Source organism: Caretta caretta, chromosome 1, assembly GCF_965140235.1.
Source record: "Caretta caretta isolate rCarCar2 chromosome 1, rCarCar1.hap1, whole genome shotgun sequence".
Taxonomy (NCBI): Eukaryota; Metazoa; Chordata; order Testudines; family Cheloniidae; genus Caretta; species Caretta caretta.
The window spans coordinates 253,686,614-253,714,268 of NC_134206.1; the positions used below are offsets into that span (position 1 = coordinate 253,686,614).

General features: G+C 40.6%; 1 protein-coding gene across 3 annotated transcripts; it reads right to left on the reverse strand.

Moving 5' to 3' along the window:
• Positions 1-4,191: 4,191 nt before the first annotated feature.
• Positions 4,192-26,890, reverse strand: NFYB (nuclear transcription factor Y subunit beta). Of its 3 annotated transcripts, none has more exons than XM_048831784.2 (7): positions 26,659-26,787; positions 15,320-15,413; positions 14,284-14,414; positions 11,516-11,713; positions 9,512-9,593; positions 6,226-6,305; positions 4,192-5,992 (listed from the first exon to the last, which is right to left on the reverse strand). In XM_048831784.2, the coding sequence occupies exons 2-7, from the start codon at positions 15,411-15,413 to the stop codon at positions 5,960-5,962; spliced, it is 618 nt and encodes a 205-aa protein (XP_048687741.1). In that variant the 5' UTR covers positions 26,659-26,787; the 3' UTR covers positions 4,192-5,959. The 3 variants fall into 3 exon arrangements, with proteins under 3 accessions (XP_048687741.1, XP_048687731.1, XP_074979346.1); XM_048831774.2 differs by having other exon boundaries at positions 26,631-26,660; XM_075123245.1 differs by lacking the exons at positions 11,516-11,713; positions 26,659-26,787 and adding an exon at positions 26,868-26,890.
• Positions 26,891-27,655: the final 765 nt, after the last annotated feature.

The following is a 27,655-nucleotide window of genomic DNA, read 5'->3' on the forward strand; positions in this document are numbered from 1 at the left end:
GGGCCTTGTTAATAAAGGGCAAAGCAGTCAGAAGTATATGAAATGTTATCTTGTCTACACTGGCCTAACCCCAATCCCCACAATTATTTTGAAGAGGAATAGTTGAGGTGTATTAACCTTATAGAAGATTAAATTACACAGACATATCAAATGCCTGTGATGTAAGAATTTGGCTTGACTACCTCCCGGCAGCCGGCTAATCCTCTGAAGATGCAATTCTGAGGAAGTAAGGAGTGTTGAGAGATATCTGTGACTTGTCCAGTGTAGAAGCCCTAGAAGCAGGCTGGCTGGCAGGCATTGAAATGTCCCAACATTGAAATGTTCCTAGCAATAGAACAAATCCTTCTCATGATTAGGAACTGTGTGTTAAGTCTGATTTAAGAGAGTACCTGTTGCTCCAGGTTGACTAAGCAATGCCTTTCTTACAATGCGATCTGATTATTCCCAGAGGAGGGCAAGGCATAACTATGTGGTGTCTTACGAGTATAGCTGATGATACTCTCACGGTCCCCATCTCCAGCTGATGCAAGAAGAGCAGTGGTGATGGGGTATGGATTCCTCTTTCAAACTTACCAGGAGAATTACTAAGGCAGTAACTGAAGAGATTTGTAAGAAAACCTAAACCCCAGGATTAGTCAGCTCCACTATAACTAGTCATAAGAGAGACTAACAGTGGCAGATCAGAGAAGAAATGGCTCACTGATAGCCTTAAGTAAATGAAACAGCTAGAACTGGGCTGTAGTTCCCCCTCCCATTATGTAATAATGAAATGCCTATGGATGAGCAAATCAGCAGGTATGTCACTATCTTGAGTAAATGAGGACCTGGCTGTTCCTGATTCAGTCTGCCTAAAGAAAATGAGGCAATAGCATAAGCAGTCCATATGAAGTCATTAAATAATAATAGCTGGTATGCTCCTTAATGAAATTGGTTTCTCAGGCTGAAACCCTAAGAGCAAGAACTGGGATATTAATTGGAGAAAATAGGGTTCTTGCCCTCCATGACTTAATCAGGCAACCTGACTCAGATCTACAAGAATGTGGACATTTACCCCCCAAATTAGTGATGTTCTCAATGGTTGGGGATGTGAAGGTGACTCCTGCATTGTATGTTACTAGAGAACTCTGAGATGAATTTCTGATTGGAAATGAATAGGTAGAGACTTTCATCAAGTACTGGATTATTACTGTCTTGTGGTTGCAAGTACTGAAACATATACCACTGGGGTATGTGAGAGGGGAAACAAGTTTTAATGCAAAACAAAACTGTAAGCTTTCAACTGTTAATACTTTACCAAAAGTAATCTAAAATCTGATATTTTGTGTGGGATGGCCCAGAGTGATTACCAGGGATGCAAGGGTTAAATTGTCAATGTTCAGGCGGTTTCCTTTTGAAGAATAGACTTTAGCCTCCTGAGAGTATTCTTTCATACAAAGGCAAACCAGATAGCATCACTTCTGATAAATGTAACATACAGCCTACTGTACTGTAAGAGGATATTCCAGAAATTGACCCTGGCAGTGTGCCTGGAAGGGTTTCTGAGAAAGTGCATAGCAGAATCATTCTAAACACTGATGTCTTTTTTCTTTTAACTGCACTGCAGCCACAAGTTGGAGACAGTAGTTTAGTTTATATGTACCGGGCACCAAATTTCAAAACTACTGTATGTGGAGGAGCAACTATGCTGCCTACCGAGGGACCACAGCTTTAGACAGCTGGGCCTTGAACTAGCACTGATCTTTCCATTAGCTTTACAATTACCTTTACCTGCCACTGATGAAATGCAGCATGCCCTTCAGTTTCAGGCTGGCCTTGCAATTAACAAGTAAGTTGATCAACAGGTAGTTGCTTAAGATGTATAATTTACAAGTCTCTTGCAGTGTGCAAGTTCTGAATGGTTGCACCTGCCAATAAAAATGCAAGCTATTTCTGAAAAAGCCTTTCGCTTTGGAGAGGAAAAGAAAACAGGCACTCTTCTACTGTAACAGTACGCCCATACTGTGAGTTGCAGTGGTTCTGATGTGTGTAATTCCTACTTTACTAGTCCAGTTGCATCCATCCTGGTTCACTTTACCCAGCTAGTCTAACAGTAGGGGTGAGGAGAACCTATTTTTCCCCCCAGAGTGGAAATATTAAAACTCTATTTTATTAAGTGTTTGGGCCTCAAACTAAAGACTGCATCTAAATGCATTTTTAAAATGAAAGTAATGCAGAGAATAGGAAGAGAGATTAACACTTATTCATTTATTTCTCCTCTTTCCTTTTTTCATTATTCATGCTAGAAATTTACTTAATAGTAATATTTTCCATCTATGGTAAAGAGACTGCTACTGTTCAAGTAATAGATTTCAGTTTAAGAAAAGTCATCCCCCTTCTTGCCCACATTTTACCCTGCACAAAAAGAGCCCTAGGGATTCAGTCTAAAAACAGATACCTGATCACTTAAAAAAAAAATTAAGTCTGCTTAGATGAAATTATTCCCTTCTAAAGTTGCTAGCATGCAAAGAATTCCACAACCCTAAATGAGGATAATGCTAGATGTTAGTGAAATAAGTTTTTTCCCTGGTGGTGTTATGCATCAGCCTCTGTTGAGGTATCCCTCTGCAAGCCACTTGTACTGTATATGCTGCACTGCTTAGGTACAATGAACCATATACTCCATTCCACTGCAGAAAGGGGAGCAAAAATGAGTAAGATCATGCAGAAATTAAGGTGGTGGGTTTGGAAGAGAAAAGCCACTGTGTTTTCAGTTGCTAGCTGCCCTTTGCCTGTCCATGTAGTTGACAAGTCACCCTATTTCCCCCTCCTTCCCTCAGCACTTATTTGCCTAAACTATGTTAATACCGTGCAGAGCGGTATTAGCTACTCACCCTACACTCTGAATCCCAGCTACTGAGGAAGCAGGGAGACCTGTAAACCTCAAGGAAGCTTGAGTGGAGACTGACTAATCCATACTGCAAGCAGATAGCAGACACATAAGCACAGGTCAGTGAGATTCTATAATCTGTTTCCATACATACCAAAAGTCCACTCTACACACTTTGACTACACCACATAATTCAATACACAGCAGAGACCAGACTAGGGGGAGCAAAGGCACAAGCTAAAACTATCAAAACACAAGTACTTAATGTTTGGCACCTAAATAAGTGGGGTGATGTGTGAAAGTGCTGAGCACCAGTAATGAAAATGGGAGTTAGAGGGGCCCAACAAGTCAGATCCCTTTTGGGTGGGGGAGGAGACTTTAATCACCCTTATTTGACAACTTTGGCCACCGTAGTTTAACTCTCTTCCCCTTTTATATGTGGAAAGGGCCTAGAAGACCAAGTAAAGCAGAAATTTTAACCAAGAATTCCATTATTGGGTGGATTGATATTAGGCTGCCATTACATGCTTTCAGCTACAATAAGAAACTATTGCATATGCTGCATGAAGTGATCTTTCATACACTAGTGCTATTTTGAGTTAACATTAAAATGTGAAACAAGGTACCAAGCTTGATGTCTCTGGAAAGAATCAGGGTTACATTACTTCAGAAAAAAACAGTCAAACAAAACTTTATTACAGAACTGCACTTGGGATAAAGCATCAGATGATATGACCAAATTGATGGCATTTGAGGGTTTTGTTTAGGGTTGGTTTTTTTTTTTGTTTTTTTTTTAATGGAAGAGAGCTGGGGAAGAGAGAGAAAACATACCTATCTAGGTTGTACTTTCTATCTCTATAGGTAGGGACCCATGTAATTCAACACCATTGAATTCATCCCTTGCCAGAGCTGTGTTCTAGAATCTAAGCTTTAATTTAAAATAAATAAAATCCATCCCTCATGTTTGAGGATGTAACCCTGAAATGATGCAGCTTGTGTGCAATGCTGCAGTGTTGTCTTCCTGACTTCAGAAAGAAGAGCACACTCCTCCATCTCAAAGAGACTTAACTCTGAAACCTAAAATGATGAGTTAAAGAGATTAAGTATCAGTATTAAAATATGTAATCAACACTATCCAACTAATGAGCTTTTCCTGTAAGTCCAAGATCCCTTCTGTACACTCACCAAGTGCCAAAACCTCTAGTTTGTCCCGCACACTTTAAATGTTACCCTTTTTCAGTACCAAATTCTGCACATCAAGAACTAGAAATATGGGACTGGTCTAAAATAAATTGAACATAAAACATTCAGGGCTCCTGTACTGCTTGTGTTATTAATCTCATATTTAATGAAAAACTTGTTGCTGCAAAAATGACACCAGACTGCCTGAGAACACTGCTACAGAAGATACGTCCATCTTGCCACAGAATACAGTGGACTTGTCCAGGGGCTTGCCTTGGCATATTGTTAACCTACATATAAATTATGACATTTCAGTTACCAAAGAAAGATACACCAAGACTTCTGGCCACATACAGCCCATAATTCTGAAATTTCATTCTTTTGGTTGTTTTGTTTTAACCCAATTATCTAGCCCATTAAGGATTAGAACATCACATTTGCAAAATAGCCTCCAGGAAAATTACAGCACCAAGTCAAAGGTTTGTTTTTGTTTTTAAGTTAAAAAAAAGAGATGGGTGGCAGAGTGAGGGTTATACTAACTTTCAGCTCACTGAAATGCAAATAGAAATATTAAAAGTCTCCGAACTCAGGCTGAATAACAGGGATGCTAGTACACAACCACCCTTACACCAACACAGTCTAGGACGCTGAAGTATCTAACAAGATTACTCACCCAATTATTTAAAAAACAAACCAACCAGCAACATTACTAAGAATAGCTCACTAAATATACAAAATTACATTATCTAGGTACAGTTTATTGCAAAATCAGGAAGGAGACAGCAAACTAGAAGTCTGAGTCTTTCCTTTCAGATTTTTATCACCTATTCACATTTCAGTCACTCACACATGCAGATGTGTGTATACATGCGTGTGCGCACACACACACACGTATACACACCCTGTACACACTATTTCTGAAACATCTGAGCGTTCCCACACTCTTACAGGAAACCACACCTTATAACATTTCCATTTAAAAAGATAAATTGAGGTCATTTATCACAGGACTATAAAATCCTCCTAGAACACTTGAGGAAACAGTTAAATTTTGGGATTTGGCTTTCCAAAAACCATGCATAAAAGGAAAGCGTATAATTTCAATAGCTCTAAGACTACTTTTAAATTTAACAAATTACTCTTCAGGAGTCTGTACAGAGTTATTAAAGTTAATGGAATTGTAAAAGTAGCCTAATGAATGCCTGCAGTAGCTATCTCAAATAAAAACTGTTGTACTATAGTAAACGCTGTTGATGGGCACCAAATCTCTAAATGTAAACAGATCTAACAATTGTTTGCTTCTGGATTAACATTAAATTCTAAAGTTACATTAAAAAAACAATTGTAAATTCTTTTGAGCTGCTAGAGTTTCATGAAAAAAATCCCTTTCAAATTTTCAATAAATATATCAACATTAAAAATCTAGTTAAGACATGCAAGACAATTTACATAACCAATAACAATTCAAATTTTATAATAAAGGCAACTTGCATTCAAAATGAACTTTACCCTTATTTTATTCAAAGGGTAAACATGAATTAAACTCAGCTGTTTACTTGAATTACAAAAGTAACATGATTCAATATGAAAATAAGAAACTGTCTACAAATCTCTGACAGTAATAAATTGCAATATACAATGCATACAGGAGTTATACAGAGCAACAAACTCTTGTACAAAACAAAAATACTTTAATACCCTTAAAATCCAATTTTTTTTAAAATTCATGAAAAAAGATTTGAGTCAGAATTCACACCTCCATTAGTCAAGCCTCAGGTAGCTACATTACAGCTATTTAATGTACAAAGAGACAACTCTCTCCTCTGTCATTTTAAACTAATGTCTCTTCTCACAAGTTGTACAGCTTTCTTGTCTCTCTCTTCCATTCCCAAATCCAAAGCCTTCTTCAAATCATGAGAACTGAATTTGCTGAACACCAGAGATCTAGAGAGACCGGGGGGGGGAGGAGGGAGGAAGAACGTAAGTTTAGTTTCAAGTTTCCATCCTCGAAAGATGTATCACATTTAGTAATCTTGTATGGTCGTAGTGTCAGAAAGGCATGAGAAATACAAGGTCTAAATACAAGTTATTCTCATCTCTTTCAGACTGGGGGGTGTTGAAATAGGGCTTTCAATTTTAGCGACAGAAGGAAGAGAGTGGATGAGAGGATACTGTACCTGTTGATAAGATGTTGTATAAACCATAACATTTTGCTGTTGGCCATCTGTAGTTATTAAACCTGCTGGCAACTGGTTAGCTAAAAGAAAGAGCATTTTAGTTAAGGAAGTTAGACAAAACTGCAGGAGACTTAGAACCTTGTTTAATGTATATATTATCATTCACAACAGAAAGTTCAGTTATGGTCAGAGGGACTATGGCCTCATCATATCTACTCCTGGAGTACTATAAACTCACATCAGTTTACTTTACTAACAAAAACAAGTTAACTGCCATTAGCACTGCAGAGTTGAAACTGATTTTATTCTGCATCAAATCATTATCTGAAATCAGCTTGCAAAATTTTTACTGGTGATGATGTATGAAGGCAAAAACCAGCTGTACTTTCCAATCTGAGGTGCACTTTACCATACTGGCCGCTTGAATTCTAAAAAAATTTCTTAGAGCACTGAGCACATAGTCCATGCTTTACAAGACATGACAGGAGAGTAGGATTTGTTAGTGGAGAAAATGGGGCAGTGGTAAGGGTAATGGTAGCAATTAGAGCTGTGATGTAGGCTTGGATGGAATTGTGCAGTGTTCTGAAGGACATGACAAAGAGCTTGGACTTAACACACAGTGACCTACAGGAAGCCAGTTAAATGAATAAAAAAGTTTTTGACAAGTAAACTGACTAAAGTGTGGTGTGGAAGTCAAGAGACTAAACGGAGAACCTGTTAGGTAAACATTATTGTAATTGTGGGTCTAAGCCCTGTGATAATCAAAGAGTAGAATTATTATAGAAGTCATTAGGAAAGCAAAAGGTAGAACTCTGATATTCTGCATTTGGAGAGAATAAGGGGCTGGTTTGGAAAGTCCAGCCATTTCTATACAAGGATAAGAGACAAAAACAGAAAAACCTCAAAAGAACCCTAAATCAGTTTCCCATGTAAAAAAAGTTTAACCAAACTTATGACAGAGCTGAACAGCTTACATTTGAGAGATTAAATTTGGTCTCTACCATATTTGGTTAAAAAAAATTGACTTTTATTGAATTAAGTTGTGCCCAAACTAAAAGTTACATGCAAAAGACACATTAAGTCTGAAGTTAAACTCTTCAGGCAAGATAATCCTGCACATATAAAAACTGTGCTTTGCAAGTCATGTATGTAAGAGATAGTGATTCTGTCTCCTAGTTCTGCCTCTTAGCCAGGGCCTCCTGCTCCCTGCCAAGTCCTACTATTCTCCTCCAAAACTGCCATTTTTTAATGCTGGCATTAAATGACATGTGTGAAGTAACTTTCCCAATCTCTCAAGCTTTGCATCATAGAATGTACTGAAGCCTCCAGAGCCTAGGAAATTTGAAATATGATTGGTGAGCTGGTGTCAAGGCATTTCTTCAGCCTTCTGCTTCCAGATTAGGGAGCATCTCCCAGAGACCAAACTTGGGAAGTAGACAGCAAACTCACACAGTTGATGGGGGTATCTTGTCTTCACACCAGTTCTTGAAAGTGCTATACTAGTACTTCTAGTAAGCACATACACAAATGGTGCTGTTAGGAGCACATGCTTCCTAGAAGCATAGGAATGTTTCCTGTGAGTACTACATCAGTGCTTGCATAAAGGGGTCATTCATGCGGTTGAGTTAGCTTTCTCTCTTCCACCCATTTTTCTTTACATGAGTCCTTGGGAAATTACATACGACCCCTGGGTCATTGAGTTCAATCTCCTGCTACTGCAAGCAACAGAGGTAGGATTAAAAATCCTAAAGGTTAGATCCAAACAATCAGGACCTGCAAGAGTTGAGGTTTCTCTAGCAACGTTAAGTCATTACGCACACAGTATTTTCTATTCCTGTTTACCTTGCTAAATGGATAGACATACATTACTGTTTGTCTTTAAATGTCTGGCAGAGAATATACAGAAGGCGCAGCATGGCGGAGTTAATGTTGCTGTTGGAAAGTTACCCGTTGCATTTGCTGACCTCTGACTTTAAACTGTGAATGTCAATGTTTCATTAACTGTGGGGGTTTTGCATTTTATTAAAATAACTTGTAAAATTCCACTGCAATGTTCCCATTTAAATTCTCAGAATCACGAGGCCTGCTGGAAACTGCCTTTCTGGCCACAAGAGCCTCCATAGGTTTTTCTACATTCTGTAGAGCCAAAATGGGATTGTATAGGAGTGCAAAGTGCATCTCATTGCTTCAGCAGGTCACCACCTGGTTCAAGTCTATAGCTCATCTCTAACGCATTAGTTTAACAATAAATTTTAATAGAGGCATTTACCAGGTATTTTTAAACTGGTCTGACTCTTGAAAGTGGTGAGAGCTCTCCCTCAACTTCTCTGCAACCGCTTTACCACCACTACCCACAGGTACTTAAAACAAGAACAGAAGACTCCACTGTTATTAAGATCTTAGTTCCAAATTAAAAAAAAAATTTGAGGGACCCCTATGAACCTTCAGGCCCCATTGCAGGATATGGGGAAGTACGCTACAATGGAGCCATAAAGGAAAAGAATAATTTCACAAGATTCTTCTTCCCTCGACCACAGCTGCCTTTTTTCCCCACGTCCACAAAGTCTGTGCATTCTATTTACAGCAAGAGAAAGTAAGTGTTTTAGACGGACAGGAGCCAGAGAGGAGCCTCAATTTCATTTTGGCAGACTCTGTGGCTCCACGCCACAAAATGTGATTTACTTTCTTCCCTCCCGCGCATTTTTGCAGGAAGATTGCATATGGGCTTGAATGGTTAGCTACTAAGGAAATAAGAAAACTTTAAAAACTGCATCCAATGAAGTGAGCTGTAGCTCACGAAAGCTTATGCTCAAATAAATTGGTCAGTCTCTAAGGTGCCACAAATCCTCCTTTTCTTTTTGCGGATACAGACTAACATGGCTGCTACTTTGAAACCTTTAAAAACTATGTTCTTTAAAGTCTAATGAAAAATTACAGCACTAGTTCATGCTCTCAAAGCACTTCACATTAGGACTAGAATGTAAACCTAGTGCCATTGGATAGGATTACTAACAGCAAAGTTAATATCAAACGACTGATGAATAAATTCTGACCCTAGGCGCACAAAGCTTCCGTTGACTCCAATGAGTGCATCTAAATGCAGGTTATCACCAACACGTCCCAAATGAAAATTATGGTTATTTTAGATCCCACCCAGCTAGTCTGACCAGGCTCAGTTACGAAGAAGAAAATTCTGATGATTAACGTTTCCTCAAATCTGAAACCTTAGAGGATCTACAAATAAAGTAGTAATGAGATCTGAATAGCCATTTAAAAGTTTACTTACTAAATGCTTCTTCTGTGAGATCCTCACTAAGACCGTCTGCAGTTGTAACTGTTCCTCCAATCCCTTTCTCTCCTTTCATTGCCTTTAATGAAATACAGAAAATGTTTGCATTATAATAGTTACCTTAGATTGCTCATGATCCTAGTTTCCTAAAATGGGAACTTTTACAACTGCTAACAGAGCCTGTATGCAGCAAGGAGAAGTGTGACACTAACATCCAAGGACTGCAATGATAATGTTTCTTTAAAACACACACAGTATGTGAGCAAAGTATAAAGACTGCACTTTTATAGGAGATCCTTCAAATTCTGCAGAAGTAAGAGTTCTGTGGTAACTCACAAGAAATAGTTAGGTCTACCTTTTGTACCTATAATCCACTGCAGAATTCCAGGAATACTAAAAATGTGGCAAACATATGTTGGTTACATAAGCTTATTGGTTGCATTTTATACATGGATATATACACTTTCTAGTACGGTTCTTGGGATATGAAGTGGGAAAGAGAAGATGCAGTGTGGGTTGTTCCACTAATTTGTATGCTATAGCTTTAATGCCTTTTCTAATAGCTTTGGGAAGTAATTATGTACAGTGCCAATATCATACAATAGGAAGGTCACATTTAAACCCAAGATAATGAATTTCTTCCCCATAGTATCCAATATAACCAGAACCTGGGGTCAGCATGATGAGTTAAGGCACCCAATGAACTGTGTGCTGTTTCATCAGCCAAGCTTTTTGTGAAAACATCAAGGCAAGTACTAACGTAATGACAAACTGTCCATACATTTAAGAAAAAAAAGTTGAAGCCATTTCCTTTGTATAGTACTCTGAAGACAAGACTGGGAACATCATTTATAGCAGACAGGCAAAACCAGAGCCAACAAATCCAGATATTAAATGCTAGCTCCATTAGCCTATTGACACAGTTGGTAGTGTAACCTATGTCACTGTAAAGAAAAGGTACGTTTGAAACCAAATGGGCTTAAACATTTTCTGAAGAGCTACTGCAACATACAAGCTGCAATTTGCCGTCTTTGATGCAAGCTAGCCTAGCATTCAGACACTGCTACATGAACACAGGGAAGACGGTTAGAGTATAGGGTGTTCTATGTACGGCGTGGGTGTGCGGGAAGAATGGAGGGATGTTGAGGAGGGGAGAAGCAGCTTATTAGCTGAAAGTTCCTATAACTTGTTTGGATAGACTCAGTTCTTGAGTCAACATCTCATGCCACTGTCTCATAGTGAAACTCCGACTCTTTGGCATAAATTGCCACAGAGGGATGGTGGGTGAAGGAATAGAATATACATTAATCTCTTCAGCCCCCCAAAGTGGAAAAAAGCAGAGGACAGCTCTATTTTGCATGAAATGAAGGTTGCTGGAAGGAAGGAAGAAAGTTCATGCTAAATTCTGAGAAGACTAGAGGATATGCTAAATCTTGAAGTATCTTCTGCAATAAGAAATGCAAATGTTAATGCCAAAACAGGGTATTGGAAAGTACTTGACAACCAAAGCAAAATATGCTCAAACAAGCATGTAGCTGACAAGTTTTCATGTCACCAAAGTAATGTGTTAAAAATATACCTTTCCCCTTCGCAGATTAGAAATGCAATCTGATAGAATGTAGTGGGCTGGCTCCTCAGCTGGTGTGAGTAAGTGTAGCTGCATTGAATGTCGCTGAGGATCTGGCTGAGTTCTTAACAGGAGCACAAAAACTAATTTTTACCATAATGTTAGAAAGGTTCTTCAAAAACATCAGTTGGACAATTTAGCTACTTTGGAACAGCAAATTTGCCAATACTCTTAATTATGTTTTTAAGTGTTTTTTAATCCCATGTCATGTTCTATTCTGATGTAGACATGGATGTTACATCAGTCACTGGATAGTAGATTCTGGGGTACGGTGCAAATGAACCATTTTCAGCTGTATATGGAGATAATAAAAAAGAGCCAACACTGAACACAGTAAGTTTGTCTAAACCTGTGTGGAAAGATAGGCTACCAACCTCTCTGAATTTTTGGAGATACAGCTTCAAAGGTTCAACATAACTATCAAATCCCAAGGTAGACATGGCAAAGAGAATATCCTCTCCATTGATAGTCTTTCGTTTCTCTTGATGACACCTCTCACTTGCTTCAGATGTTATAAAGCTGATGAATTCACTTACACACTCTTGCACACACTCCTTTGCATCTTTAGCAATCTGGTAAGAAAAACCATTACTAAAGTCACCTGAAGTTTGCTTAAGCTTCACTGTGTTAATAAACTGCAAATTAAAGTTCTACTTACTAAGCCTGTTCCCAAAGCTCAGGTCAGAGATCTGATCCTGAAAGGTGCCGGCCAGCCACAACTTCCCTTGACTTCACTGGAAGTTAGAGGTGCTGAGCCCCTCTCAGGATCAGGCTTGTGGGTTAAAGCCCTTAGGCCCACTAGTTCGGAGAGTCTTGCAACATTACACTAAAAACTTGTAGAACCCCAACTCTTAGTACGGGAATAATAAACTAGAAGATATGGGGATGTCCCCACAATAATTATCCATAAGTAATATGCATATATGAACAAAACTAGTGTGCATATGCAAAACAGTCACTGGATGTCACTGCTGTTCCAGGTAAAATGCAGATAAAATAGCATTTTAAATAAACTAAGACTATTATGTTACTATTTCAGGTGACACTGCAGACCTCTACAATTTCTGTAATATTTCACAGCTGCATTTTGTACGAGCTGTTACATATGCACACAGTTTAGAGACATTAGTGGGTTGCATGCTTCCCTTTCTTCTCTTTGGACACAAGCCATTATATTCACAGTCAGATCTGAATTCATAAGTTGTAAGTGTAAGTGAACCTCATGGTACTATAACCTTCTGGAAATGGAAACTAAGAAAGGTACGAAATTGGAGTCATCAGGATGAATCTGACTGGACAGCACTTTATAATGTCTTGTGGGACAAAGCAGCTTCATGAATTTCTATTCTCCTTTAATTTGCTCAATCTGCTATGGAGCCTGTATCTCAGGCCTTCCAGAACTAAATTTCTGCAGCTCAGCCAGGGATATTTTATCCTAATCAGATTCATAACTAGTGCTTACTCGGTTTGCCCAGCAGTGGTTTTTAATATTCTAAGTTTTCTAAACAAGCATTCAAGTGAATAAACAGATGTGCTCCTGCCAAGAATAAATTAGGTGAGTTAAATTAAAGTTTTTAGCCCATTAAAAATAAATTAGGTGATTTAGAATAGCAGAGGGGTGCTACAGCTGAGTATTTTAGGAAAGTAAATAAACAGGAATCCACTGAAGCATTATCCTTATTTGATGCTTGTTCATATGTGACAAATCTATTCCAGTTGGAATATGAAGAAGGAACCTTTGTATCTCAGAGTAATAGCAATCTTTATTCAGAACCCCATATTCTCTCAGACATAATTTTCAAGCATCCAGACACTTAGGGGTAGCAGCTCCCATTGTGATATTTGTGGCCAGATTTTCAAGACAACTTAGCACCCAATGTGCCAACTTCTTTGGAAAACCTGACCTCAATTGTGGGTGCTGAGCACTTTTGAAAATCTGGTGTAAAGAAAAGATTAATGAATCTAACAATCCTACACTGAAACACTCAGGGGTTTTGAAAGCATCCATGACTGCCATGGCTTGCCTATGTCAGGTTATATTTTAATGTCTTGCTAGCTGTCTGATTATTTTGTAAGCTGTACTCCAAATCCTATGTAATATTAGAGAGGATTTAGATGACAATGACTGTTTGGTTAAGATAAGTAGCTTAGAGGGTTCCAATACTTAATCAAATCTCAAGTCTGCAGAAGTGGAGTACAAGTCTCATGAGAACAAGCTCTCACAAGCCTTCTCATAACTTGTACTTCTAGTAAGGCCAGAAATTAAAGCCATTAGAACAGCCTATTTTATGGCATTTTGGCGTCTTGCTTCTGGAAATACAGAAGTTCAAAGATGAATAACTAGATTTTTTCCTCAGATGATGGAGAAGGAAGTTCTTATTTCATCCAAACTGGCTCACTCATTCCAATTTCCCTGCACTCCAATCCAAAAACGTAAAAAGAAGAAGAAGAAATCTCTTTCCTACAAGTTTAACAGTTGTCAATATTTGATTGCCACCATGCCTGATAACTTTTATGAGTGAATGTCTGGTGGCTATTTTGAAAACATTCGTTGTCTACGTAAAGCATTGTAGACACTAGATAAACACAAAACCTACTTTGGACCCGGCTTTTACATTTGTCATATCAATTTAGCAATCTCATTAGCCTGTTAAGTGTGTCCACTCAGGGGTTTGCATCAGTTTAAATTGATTTAAAAACAGTTTTAGTTAAACTGCTGCAAACTTTGTGTTTAGATAAGGTCTAAGCAAGCCAGCTCAAATATTAGCCTCTATTTTTGACCAAATAAGTCCGCTTTTATGTGGCAGTTATGCATAATCTGCATGTCTAGAAAAATACTACCGATCACCACAGCTACATACTCCATAATATGGATGAATAAATAAGTAGTTTATATTTTTTATGAAAAGAGCAGTTTAATCTTTTAATTGTTGGATTCCTGTAACTCAAATATAGTTCAAAATAAATTTTGGGAAAACCTGGCCAAAAAAAATTGCTCTCAAAGAGCAAGCATACAGTTTCAGCAACTGAAGATAGGGATGTTGTACTGGAACCCAACTTTGCCTAACCGAAGAATGAATGTAATACGTGAATATGTTCTCATTAGCAGAACAGCCCTGTTGGATTTAACCATGGATATTACCTTTCCTGTCTGGGGTATGGCATTTTTCATTATCCTTGCCACATTTGCAATTGGAAGATATATATCTTGTTCTCTAAAACTCTCTTTTGAGCCATTTGTGTCTTCATGATCATTCATACTGTCCTCAGTGTCTAGCAAAATAAAGAAAAGTTAGTATTGGGTGCATTTGCCAAGCACCTTCAATCATCTTACCTGTAGTCTCCTTATTAATCCAGGACTACTAACATTCCAAACCTCTGATCAACTTCATATAGCTGCCATTAAAAAAAGCTTGCCAAAGAAGTGCCCCTTCTTATCATCCCCTAAATGTAAAATTTCAAACCCCACCCGCAACAGCAAAAGAAAATGATACTGGTCTGAAATAAACCTCACTGAATAGTGCCAGTCGTCTAAGATTTAACAACAAGGGTGGAAATGGGAGATTCCCAACTTCCAAGTGAGTACTACACTTGCTTACAGCCCTGGAAGGCCCAGAGTTGTTAAAAATTAACACATGCGCCCATGACATTGTGGTGCCTAGGAAAGTTGTTTTCTATCACACCTCACCAATATGTATTCTTTTTATATATTACAATATTGGATGTGTCCATGTGTACTTCCCGACACCAGTTTCACAAATATTAAGATTTAATTTGTTTATTGAACAATGTTATAAATTTATTTATTTATTTTTAAAAAAGAGACATTCCTCTTCCAGCAAAGAGGCAAGCAACATCCTTTGATATTTAACACACACCACCCCATTACAGGTCAACATAAAGCATATTAGTGTGGATTACTTCTTTTTCCCAGAACACTAGATAGCATCGGAGCCCCTTTGAAAGCAAACACTGAAAGTTGCAAACCCATTTTCAAATTGATCAAAACTGAATTGTATGCAGGGAGTCATTATGAATGCAGATAAATATCAATTCTTAGCTTCATGAATGATGGAAAATTAGTGGAAGAGCTAGACAAGAAGGTACAGGATATAGCATAATACTATTAAGTATGATAAAGTAAGACAAACTTCCACTTTAACTGGTAGGTTTCTTACCATCATGAGGCTGTATTACAAAGTGACTACCACCAATGTACTCTCCAGCAATTCCTAACTGAGAAGCATCTGTTGTAGAACTGTCACCATCCATCTATAACAAAACAAAACAAAATCATGCACTCCAGTATACCACAAATGCTACTGCTTAGCAGTAGATTCATTTAAGTTACCTTGAAAGTAAGGGGCCAAATTCAGCTAGCATAAACAATCACCTTCCTATTAAAAACAGTGTCCATTGCTCTTCAGTTAAGGTTGAATTTGACCTGAGATGCTTTGGCTTCAGTAGCTCCTTCACATTTAAATTTATAGGAAGGTACTTTTAGCGTAATACAGTACTGTTCATGAAAAATATTAGACCAAGGAAACATCCTTTATCATTCAAAGGGTTGCTTAATGTAGTCTATGAAAATGAAAGCTAACAATCCCTCTCTCCAGTCCCCATACAGGCAGAAAACAAGCCACAACACTCTCTCAGATTACAACCGGAGACTGTATATTCTCTTTTTAGATTATTAAGCAAAACACAGGCAGCCACAGGTTAAACTACAAGACCATGCTAAAAAGCTGAGTGTTTAAAAATAATTACACTGTTTATTTTGAAAAGTAACCAGGTGTGCTCTTATAAAAGAGTAGTATTTATGTCAATATAATTTTACATTTAGGTAGTGAGCCTTATATTAGTAGCCTCAGACTACCCATAACCCCATTTTCAATTGGTTATAACTTTTAAACTTTTAACTGCATGGGCTGAAGTTTTCCATGTTTGGCCTCTGCCTCAAACTGAGTTTCTGGAAGAAAGCTTCAGCAAAAACTCTGCAACCATTTGAGAATGAGAATAGGGAAACATAGGTAATTTTGCCAATTTTTAAAAAGAAATTCTAAAGCAGTGGTTCTTGATCCTTTGAGCTCAGGACCCATTTGTAAATCTTTATGGCCTGTCATGACCCAGTAAATAGTTTTAGTGCAAAAAACAAATGTTTTAGTAAGCCAGATCTTACCTACAATATATAGTATACATATTAAGTACAAAATAAGTACACTGTGTATACCACAGCAGTAGCTCCTGTCCTGCAGAGCTATCTGGGCTCAGCTCCCTACTCTGGGCATTGCAATCTCTGAGGTTGCAGTGCTATTCAGGTCTAGCCAGGCCAAATTTGTGAATGGTGCAAAGGATCACAGCACCACTTGCTCAAATTTGGCCTGGCTGGCCAGTCACCGTGGTGGAGGGACAGCTGGGTCAAACCTGAGAGATGCTGTGGCCCTGCATACGAGGTAGCAACATTCAACGCTAGGTCCTGAGCTCAGCTGGCCCCGCAAGCGCGGAGCTGTAGGATGCACCCCTACAGGGTAAGAGCAGTGCAAAAATCTGCAACTGCCTAGCCCACCACCTCCCAAACACTTCCTAACCCCAGAAGCAGGACCTGGCCCCCTCGCCATCCTTTGACACATACTGGCAACCCGGTTTTGGGCTGCAAACAACTGGTTGAGAAACCCTGTAAAAGCCTCATTGGTTAGGAGCAAGAACTCAAAATCTGACTGGGAGTTAGTCCTGGGGCTTCAGAGGTGCCTTTTGCTGTCCCCATGAAAATAGGTCCAGATTTGGCCAAGTCACACTGAAAATTGCCATTTGCTTATAATTTTCTGGATGTTCTGTCTGCACTATGTATGCTTCTTGGTCAATGACCCTCTGGCTTAATTCTGAAGCAGGCACACAGACCAGCAGCTCTGGGTTGTATGCAGACCAAATGGTTTCACCTCAATTTCTGTCATGAGCTTACCAAAAAAAGTAATTGAAATTTCTGCAAATTCAGAAGCATCTTTCATTCTGTTTGTTGTAATGGTTTGATTTTTCTGCAGAACTATTTTTAAATTGATTTTTTGATGATTTTTCAATGGGGGGGGGGAACCCATCATGCAATTAAACTTTGCCTGGGCAACACTAGTGATTCCCTCCCCTCTTCCCCCCAGAGACAACATGCCAAAACTGAAAAAAAGATTTCTCAAAAACAAACAAAATCTTTTCACTTAAAGTTTCCATCAGAAGCTTTTTTAAAAAGTGGAACGTTTTGAAAGTTTTTTTCATGAAAATATGCTCTTTGCATAAAAGGCTGAATTTCAATAAAAAAATTTATTTGAAAAATATCAAGCAACTCTGGCTGTTAGTATGTGCTAGCAGCCATGATAGTAAGATTACATCTGTAATATGACTTACACTGCAAAAAATGTAGGGTAATTTTAATCAGTATTAATAAAACGTATGAAATTCTAAAATTTAATTTGGCATTATTTCAAGAAATCCACTTTAGTAGAGTGCACAAGTGGTCAATTGAGTAACATTATTATTATACTAGGACTTCTCCATTGCTTTCATAGTAGGGAAGCGGCAACACTCATCTCTCATTACTCTGTTATTGAGGAATAGCGGAGTTCAAGGCAACCATTTTAGATAAAGTGTGATAGCAGCAATAGAGTCTATCATATTCACTTAAAAATTAATTCCAGTTATTTAATGTTCAGCAAGACACATGCTGTATCACCATTTCCATATCTGGGAATTAAAGTAAATGTTTCCTACCTTCAGGAGTTGAATTAATCTTGTTTACTGTGGTTTTGTGTGTTGTTTCTTGTTTAAACTTACATAGTCATTGGCTAACAAAACCCCAACTAGTCACATCTGGATTTCTCCTTAATGAGAGAATAAAAAGCAGTCTTACACCTGATCCTACAAAGGAATCCACCTCATGAATCTTTACGACCACAGAAAGGGTTTTCTTCAAGAACATAGTCTATACCAGATTGAGTACCCATTTTACTGCAACCACCAGCAATATTGCAGATACTTGGTTGCTATCACTAGTGTGAGTTATCAGAATGAAAATGCTTGAGACCTGTCTACATCAGCAGCTTAGAAGAGGTCAAACTGCACCAGTGTTGGCTGTTACAGTAACAGGGGTGCTAGTATATCTGCTGTGGATGAATCCAAGGTGAACTGAAGAAGCAACCTTGTAACTATGTTGATAGGAATTACAAGATTAATAACGTTGCTAGTTTAACCACATGAACCTGGCCTAGTCCCCCTCTCTGGGCAGACAACATTCTGTTGTGAGTGAACACAACTACTGGATACCACATGTTTCTAAGCCCTTTGGGTCTGGACAGTGACTGGTCACTATTCCTAGCCCTGGGTCTTTAGACATTCCAAGGTGAAGATACTTGTCTGACACCTCCCTTGGGCACTTGGCCCCCACAGTCCAGTCACCTCACACTCCAGCCCACCTAAGCCTCAAGTGCTTATATATGCTCCCTCAGAGTTCCACGACACTGTGTTAACCGTTTCCAAGACAATGTGGCAGGCAAGCAAGGAATACGGGCTTAGTAAAGGAATTTTTTAACCGCAGACACTTTACTCTTAAAAATCACTTGAGTTACAGATCTCTGAAAAATAACAGTCCTGAACACATTCTCCTCATCCCTGATCTCATCCCTCCTGCGACTCCTGGGTTTGATCAGCATCCTTAGGCTGAGCAGCCCTTCTTGCCTCTTCTCTCCTTAGCCTGGTCTTCTTGAGTGTGGCATTAATCTGACATCCCCCACCCCTTTCACAGAGCGCATTCCCTCTTGGCCAAAGGGTTCAGAGACTTTATTCATGTGTCTAGGTTGAGGATCATCAGCTACTTTTCCAGCTCGGCTTCTGTGCAGAGTTCATTGGTCTTCTGGATGGGCTGGTTGTTGAAGATTGCTCTGTGCCCTCTTCACAGACAGTCATTCAATTTGTGTCAAGCCAGTACTACCAATATTGATGCTCTAGTCCACAAAGGAGGATGCAATACCACATGAAGGTCACACTCCAAAGTGAAGGTAGCAATAAAAAGTGGAGTCCCTGAAAAGTGGCAATCACACAAAACAAGATGGAGTTTACGATGACAGACTCTCTTCTCCTCCCCGTCCCCCCATCTGCACTGGGGAATTTTAGGGGAACCCCCCCACACCTTACTCTTGCTTCCACCTGTATGACCCCACTTGTGATAACAATGATGCAAGCATTCATACAGAGTGCACTAGACAGCCATCAGCATTTGAGGCAGTGTTGCCTAACCCTGCTCAGAACAAGTCTATTGGACACAGTGGGTAAAATGTCAGTGCCTATATGAGTGATTTTACTGATTATATGATTGGTACAACTGACTTTTGGTGGGGGGGGGGGGAGGAATTTCTGGGAAAAAATGCAAGCACAGATAAGACCCAAGAAGAGAATTTATTCCATTGTTGGAACTGGTGGAATCTGGTCTTTTAAATTAGATGTTCTACCCAAAAACATCAAGAGTGCTCCTCATAGTCTTCTCACTTCAACAGAAAAATGAAAAAGAATATTCCTTATTCATGGATGAACTTTTATGCTTATGGTCTTGTATCTTCATTTTTATAAGAGTTAGATTAACAGCAGACATAGGCTCTGGAATTTTCCCTCATAGTTCAACTGGGACTTTCATTATCCTGTCTTAATCCAATCCCAAACCCTTCCGGAGTAAACACTATTTGTTCCATGGTTTTGAGGTGTAGAGGGAAAGAAATAAACTAAATTTCAATTGTTGCTTAAGCCATCTGGAGCCAGGTATCAAGAGCCAGGTATCAAGAGAAGAGATACCACACTAACATGACACCCTACTAATGTTTCTTTAGGTTCTGTTTCTGGTATTAACATGAGCCTGTTTAAAGATAGCTGTTACTAACAGTTCTGTCACAGTGAACAGTCATAATAAAATACTGGAGTTTTAAATTCAGACTTGTTTAAAATTAACATTTACAATAATCTGTCATGGGGGTTAAGATCACCATAAGTGTGTACTTAACATGCTCAAAGTCAGCTCAGTACAAGGCTCATACCCTATATAGCATGACCTGATTTATGCAGCAATAAAGCACTGCAGTATACAGCTATGTTAACTGGCTACAAAATAATTCAAAAGCATCCAGTTTTAAACTGAAATTATTCTAAAAATGCACCAAAGTTCAATGTACCAGAGAAATACCCCCAGCATACAGTAATCTGACTCACTGACAAAGTGTTGGGGAGAAGGGCAGTGAGTCCTGTCAGACTGATACTTCTGCTAACAACAATGCAACTAAGCCATTGCTGCAAGCGGGTACTAATTTTCAGAACATCAATGAGCCTCTAGAGGGAGAACTAGACCTTGGTTAATAATTTCAAGAGTGCCTATGCAAGTCAAGAGCCTATATCCCACTTTCAAAAATTACTTATGCATTTAAATTCTTTTTGAAAATGGGACTTGGCATCTTTGAAAACTCTGTCTTGACTTGAAGGACTCAAATCCTGCACAAGGGGAACTCTACTGTGTTCCTATTGAGGTGGGATTATACAATATCATTTTTAATAAAAAGGAGCATATTTCCCCGTTTGCGTGGTTACATAATGGCGTCATACATGGAGCCTCGAACACACTGAATTAGTATAATGGATTGCATACCTATCCAACCAAAATACAACTACATTCTACATTTCTGTTTGAAAAATGACTTGAAAAAACAGATTGGCTTGGACAGCAACACAAGCAAATGGAGTGAGCACAAATAAAGATAATATGGGGTAATGTATCAAATTGAGAGTCATGAATTGGGAATTTGAAGTGGTCAGGTTAGTTCCATTCTTATTTGATATTGTCAATGATTTGGAAGTAAACAGCACAGTAATTTGCATGTAAATGGTCAGGGAAGTATTGCAAACACCACTGAAGACAGAGAAATATTGCAAAGAGATCTTGAGGAGTTAGAACTGGCAGGAAATACAGTGAAATTGCTGGGGGAAATGGAGATTTAAACACTTGAAGACAATTCAAGAAAGGGAGGGAGAGAGGAAGGCAGGCATTCAGAATTGTACTAAATGAGCCTCATGGGTAATAGTGGACAGCAAATTAGTTTAGATGTGAATTTACACTATCATATTGCATTAAAAAAATGAGGTTCTGGGCTGCACATAAAGATGTTCTGGAGCAGTATGCATTATTTCCTTGTCAGCAATGCCCTGTTGAGACTACACCTAGAATACTAAACTCAGTTCAGAACACCTCAAGATCATAAAAACTTAAATGGGATATAGGATTTACTTGGAAGGAAAAAGTAAGCCATATCTGTGGCTTGGCTCAGTGACAACTATGGAAGGACATAAGCCTACAAACTTCTGAGAAGTGTGAATACCAAGGAGAGGAGAGGAAATTTAGCACAGTACAATAAAAAGTCCATAACTAACAATAACAGGAAATGAAAAATTTGCCTTAAGAACAGGGAAAACTCCCTAGCAATGTGATTTGTAAGACTGGAATGATCTCCCACAGGAAGTTAAGCAGCAGGCCTAGTTTAGTTTTAAATATCATACAAGAAAAAAATAAAACAAACAACATAGGCAATAATCCTGCACTGGCAGGGAAGGGACTAGAATAAGTTTGTTGAGCTTTCTGTATCCTCTTCAGTTGCTGCACTTGATTTAACCCAAATCCTGAGGTTCCCCCTTCATCTTTATTCATTGAATTTTGAAAATCCTAGAGTTTTAGTAATATAACCACTAGACAAAAGCTTGAATAGTCCACTCCATCAATTTAGATAAGAAACTTTGCCTAACAAGCATGTGCATGGGATGGAGAGAGAGGATGTTATTCCATCAATTTCTACAGAATTACTTTATTAAAATGTTTAAAGTCTTTATACATTTGCACCCTGTGAATGGATGCCCTGTGTTCTTCCTGCATCTGAAGCATCTCTATCTGCTTACATGCTCAATGCCTTCCCTAAGAGCTGTAGAGTGACACTGACAAGACTGGACAGTTTTACTGCTGCTATTCAGCATCTAGGCTGTAAGGGGTTCCCTCCATGTTTGTCCACCTCTGGCCTACTACGGCTCACGGGACTGTCCTGCCCAGCCCCGAGCTCCCGGCCCAGGAGGCTTGCCCCCGGCCCCTCCCCTGCTGTTCCCCCTCCCATGCAGCCACGCGGGCAGCAGGGCTGCGAGCTCCTGCTGCTCTGAGCGGCATGGTAAGGTGGCGGTAGCGCCACGCACGGCAGTGAATGGGTTGGGTAGCGGGTCCCCGGGGGCAGTCAGGGGACAGGGAGCGGTTGGATGGGGCGGAGATTCTGGGGCGGTCAGGGGTTGGGGAACAGGGGGGTGGGATAGGGCGTGGGAGTCCCGGGGGGCCTGTCAGGGGGTGGTGTGGATAGGTCAGGGCAGTCAGAATACGGGGGGGTGTTGGATAGGGGGTGGGATGAGGGTTTAGGGCAGGGGGTCCCAAGAGTGGGCAGTCAGGGGACAGGAAGTGGGAGGGGGCAAATAAGGGGCAGGGGCCAGGCTTTTGGGGGGCACAGCCTTCCCTACCTGGCCCTCCATACAGTTTCACAGCCCATTGTGGCCCTCGGACCAAAAAGTTTGCCTACCCCTGATGTAGGCTCCTCCACACTATACATAAAAAGTGTTCTAACAGAAGCCCCTTATGCCAGTTAACTTGTACACTACCATGGTTACAGTTGCAGTATGGAAAGGCTCTAACAACAAATTTCTTCTTGTTGTTGAAACAGCCACTAAACTGAGTGGCTTGGTCTGAGCGTGGTGGGGGACACTAGGAAGAACTGGGCACAGTTTCCGTGATTTCTCTTGTGGGTTTCTGAATTTTTTTGGTGGGGGGAGGGAGGGCGAGGGAGCAGGCATGGGGGGAGGAGAGATGTGAACTGGAAAGAATCAGAGCTTATATAGGCTATTTAAGAAAGTTTGTGCAGTTCCACTACTTTTGCAGAGACTGAAACGGATAAGCAGTGCTCTGTCCTATCTATTCAATCAGCACAAGCACGAAGACACAGTCTGAAATGTTTTAAAGACACTCAATTAATATTTTAATAACTGTCCTAGTACCTTTACTTAAAAATATCCTTCATTTTCTACTCTGATCCATTATTTTTGGCTTTCCCCCCCATAGATTAGTTACAACTTTAAGTCAGGGCAAAGGCTATTTGTCCTTCCTTTATCATATTTAAAAATATTTCACACATTATTTATGAAAAATAATTTCTTCACCTCAAGCAAAGAGCAAGTAGAATTTTACCAGACTAATTCAGGATAGTTTTATTTTCAACCAATACTTGATACTCGAACATGCTGAGCTATTCAGTTTAATTCTCACATTGTGGCTTATACATTGTGTTGAACTCTATTTAGTAAATAAATTTTAACTTTCATCTGTTTTTACTTGGCACTAATCCTAAGAAGATAGTTACAAAAGGTAATTAAAAATAAAGACTCTGAATAAGGCAATAACCTCATTGCTTAATCACAGAAAGATTTCAGATCTGATACCCAACAATTAATTTTAAGATTAAATAAAAATTAGATTAGCAATTTTATCCCTTTTAAAATCCTGATTAAAACAGTTAAATTGTCTTGATTAAAGTCAGGGATTAAAGCTATTTCTATACCATAGCCCACATCTTAGTAGAGTTTCATGGACCACTGTCCTCTTGCCAGCCACAGATCTGTAGAACAACTTCCCCTATCCACAATCACAGTCTCCTCTCCCACTGGCAATCAGATATCATTTATGTGGCAAATACTGCAAATATTTACATTGAAGGGTAATACCAGGATATTTATTTTTAGCATTTTTTAGTCTAGTTAGCAGCTCAAAATGCCAACAGGCAACACTACATAACCAGCCAGCTCTCTTCAGACCATCAACAAGTGGTTGATATACCATCTTGGGAATTAATGATTTAGGATCAGACCACCCTGGATTTTCCTGAGCATTACAAATAGTATTTTTCCTAACATGTTAAAACAGATGCAATACAGACTATACAGAAGAGATAATTATATAGCAGAGTTTGGCTGGCACAGTGATAAAGTGTATACACTGTTCAGGAAATCTATTCTAACAGCTGCACATGAAAACAGTTCTTGCACATATAACTACAACTATACTGTGGGTAGTACCCCAAGCTGCTCCTTGCTTGCCTTTTGGCTACTGCTTCTTTTGTCAGGTAAGGCATAAGTAAGCAAGATTTAAAAAAAAACAAAAACAAAACTACATTTTTCATCCCAATTAACTTTTTAAAATATGTTTTCCTGTCAGCAATGCAAAGGTCATTATGAATAAAATGATAAGACATTCAAGGATGAAGGGCAGCCTTCATTTATCTGATACAGTCTTGTAATCCATGACTGAATAAACCAGAATACCCCTAAAGAATCAATACAACCCTGCCAGTCCTACAGCCTTCCACATTGAATCTTATTTACAGAAGCAAGGACTTGCATTTAAGTGAGACTTGGCCACAAAAAAGGGCAGTAGTAGAATCTGATTAAATTTCTTTGCAGTTTTACACTTTTGGAGTAGCCTACAAAATGTACAAGCTTGAAGAGTCACATACAGTATTAGTCTTTTGATATGTTACTAGAACTTTAAGTTTGTTTTCCTTTCCAGGTTATTCTTAGGCAGTCTACAGCACTTTGCTCTCTCAGTGTCAACAGCCTGGATTTTGTTGCAAGATGGCAGCAAAGGCTAGCACATAAGAGGGGATAATGCACCTTAAATTTTAAGTGTGTAAAACAATTTACAGCAATTATTAAAATGGAGTGTTGTAGCCATGTTGGTCCCAGGCTATTAGAGAACGCTTTTGAGCTTACACAGAGCAAGAGCTCCGTATAAATTTGAGCACTTGTCTCTCTCACCAACAGAAGTTGGTCCAACAAAATATATTACCTCACCCACCTTGTCTCTCTCTTAAAATGGAAATGTTTTCAGATTTAGGTTACTAGTCACCATGTGTTACTGGTTACTTTTGCACTTCACTCAGATTTGTCAGCCTAATAAATTTCATTTCCCTCTTCTTATGCACTTGAATACAGCTGTGCCTGAGTTACAACACAAAAGGAAAATCTTTACATTTAAATAAGCTCTGTGAATTAAACTTCATGAAAACACTGTAATATTAAGTTTTGTAATGCATTCCCTACACCCACAGCCAAAAATCCCCTAAACTAAGATCAAACCTGCTTCACCAGACACCCTTTTTTGTCTGTTGGTTGAAGTTCACATCAAGTTTCTAAACCCCTAGAAAAGTTTATTTTTATCAACTTGTTCAGAAGCCTAGCTGTCATTTCCATATTAACTGTAGCTGCTGGAAGGCACACCTATAGGAAGGGAAAGTCCCCTCTCCCCATCACTTACTTTCTAGTCCTCAGGGGAAGGTTTACCCACAGACTCAAGATGCTATCATTTTATCTCTGAGAATTGTGTATGTTTTTTTTTTTTAAAAAAAGAGAGAGACTAAAATCCATTATTTCCTGTCTAAAACTGAAGTGCCACTGCCTACCTACTGTGGTATCAGATGCTCCTGCCTGGTTACTCAGAACCTCTCATCACATCCTGGTGTTTTAGGGCCTCACCCTACGCTCCTTACTCATGCGGAGCGCTTTCAAGGGGTTTTTGCCTGTGAGAGGACTGCAAGGTTAACTCCGGGGTGCCGATGTAGAGGAGACTAGCTGTCCTAGCTCTGACCCCAGGATCACCGAGATGCTGCACCACACCAGCACCGCCATCCTCCCAGCCCACAGCACTGACAGCCACAAGCTCGGAACTGCGCGGGGGAGGTGGAGGACGGGGAGCAGCTCTGGCTGCACCAGGGGCTCGGACTTCCCGCACACTCAGCGGAGGTGGCCGGGACTGCCCGGGGGTGGGCAGAAAAGGTCGCCCCCGCCTAAGATCCCACAAGCGGCTCCCAATCCGCAGAGACCCAAGTCGCTCCGCTACAGGGCGGGGGAAGGAGCGAAGGGGACGCGCCCGGGGGGCGGAGGGAGGGAAGGATCCCCGCTGCTGGGCACCGCGGCCAGGGGATCCCGGAGGCGGGCAAAGGGGGATCGCGGCTCCCAGCCCGCGCCGTGACCGGGACGCCGCAGGGGCCCTCCCCCGCGTGTGGCCGGGCGCTGGGCAGGAACAGCCCGGGGAGCCGCGCTCCCGCCGCCCGGGCCCACAAAATGGAGCCAGAGCAGGGGCCACGGGCCAAAGCCCAGGCCCAGCGGGAGCCGGTGGCGGGGAGGAGAGGGCTCCGCTTCGGTCCCATCTCCCCCCGCCTGCCCCCACCGGCTCCGTCCCCGCCCGTCCGGGCTCCGGCCGCACAAAGAGGCGAGCGGGCGCTGGCGGGGCCCGGGCTCCTCTCCCCACTTCCTGGTCCCCTCGGCGGCGGCGCGGCGGCGGCGCCGGGGCCCGGGGAGGGAGACGGACATTTCATTCGAGCCTGCAGTGGAACCGGTTACCAATCATTGGCCGGAGCCAGGCACAAACCTCCAGTGCGGCCCTGGTTGGCTCCCTCCGCAAATCGGCTGTTTGGTTGGACAGAAAATGGCTGCGAAGGAACCAGTCCCAGCGCGGAGCCCCGCTTCCCGCAGCCGGCCTGCCCTCCCTCCGCGCCGCCTCCCCTCCAGCCCCGCCACACTCGGCTCTTCCCGCCGCGTGGGTTCCCTCCCGCCGCCGCCGCCGCCGCCCGCCAGAACCTTTATGGCGGGGCCAGAGCTGGGGGAGGTCGTTGATCCTTCAGGCGCACTGACCTCACCTCGGAGAGGGGGTCGCCTTGATAGGGGGTTTCGGTTGGGGTAGATCCTGTACAGCTCTCCCCACCACCATTCACACACAGATGTGTGTGTGTGGGGGGGCGATCTCTGATGGGAGGTTTCATTGCGGGCAGTTGGGGTAGACCCGTGCAACTCTCTCCCATATCAATTTAAACACATGGCTGTTGTAAACCGAATTGTCTGGGCATGGAGTATCTGTGTAAGAGGAGGGATGTGTTGGACACTCCATTTCTAAGATGGAGATAGTATTTATTTATTAAATAGAAAGAAAAGGAGGACTTGTGGCACCTTAGAGACGAACACATTTATTTGAGCCTAAGCTTTCGTGAGCTACAGCTCACTTCATCCGGTGCATTCAGTGAAAAATACAGGGGGGAGATTTATATACACAGAGAACATGAAACAATGGGTGTTACCATACACACTGTAACCAGAGTGATCACTTAATATGAGCTATTACCAGCAGGAGAGAGGAGGGGGGAAGGGGGAACCTTCTGTAGTGATCATCAAGGTGGGCCATTTCCAGCAGTTGACAAGAACGTCTGAGGAACAGTGGGGGGGAGGGGGGGAATAAACATGGGGTAATAGTTTTAGTTTGTGTAATGACCCATCACGAAAGCTTATGCTCAAATAAATTTGTTACTCTCTAAGGTGCCACAAGTCCTCCTTTTCTTTTTGCGAATACAGACTAACATGGCTGCTACTCTGAA

Excerpts from the sequence above, each read along its gene's own strand:
- NFYB (XM_048831784.2), bottom strand. The coding sequence starts at position 15,413 with ATGGATGGTGACAGTTCTACAACAGATGCTTCTCAGTTAGGAATTGCT. Across the intron at positions 11,714-14,283 it reads CCATACCCCAGACAGGAAAG|ATTGCTAAAGATGCAAAGGA; the intron begins GTAATATCCATG and ends TTTTCTTACCAG. Across the intron at positions 5,993-6,225 it reads ATACAACATCTTATCAACAG|ATCTCTGGTGTTCAGCAAAT; the intron begins GTACAGTATCCT and ends CGGTCTCTCTAG.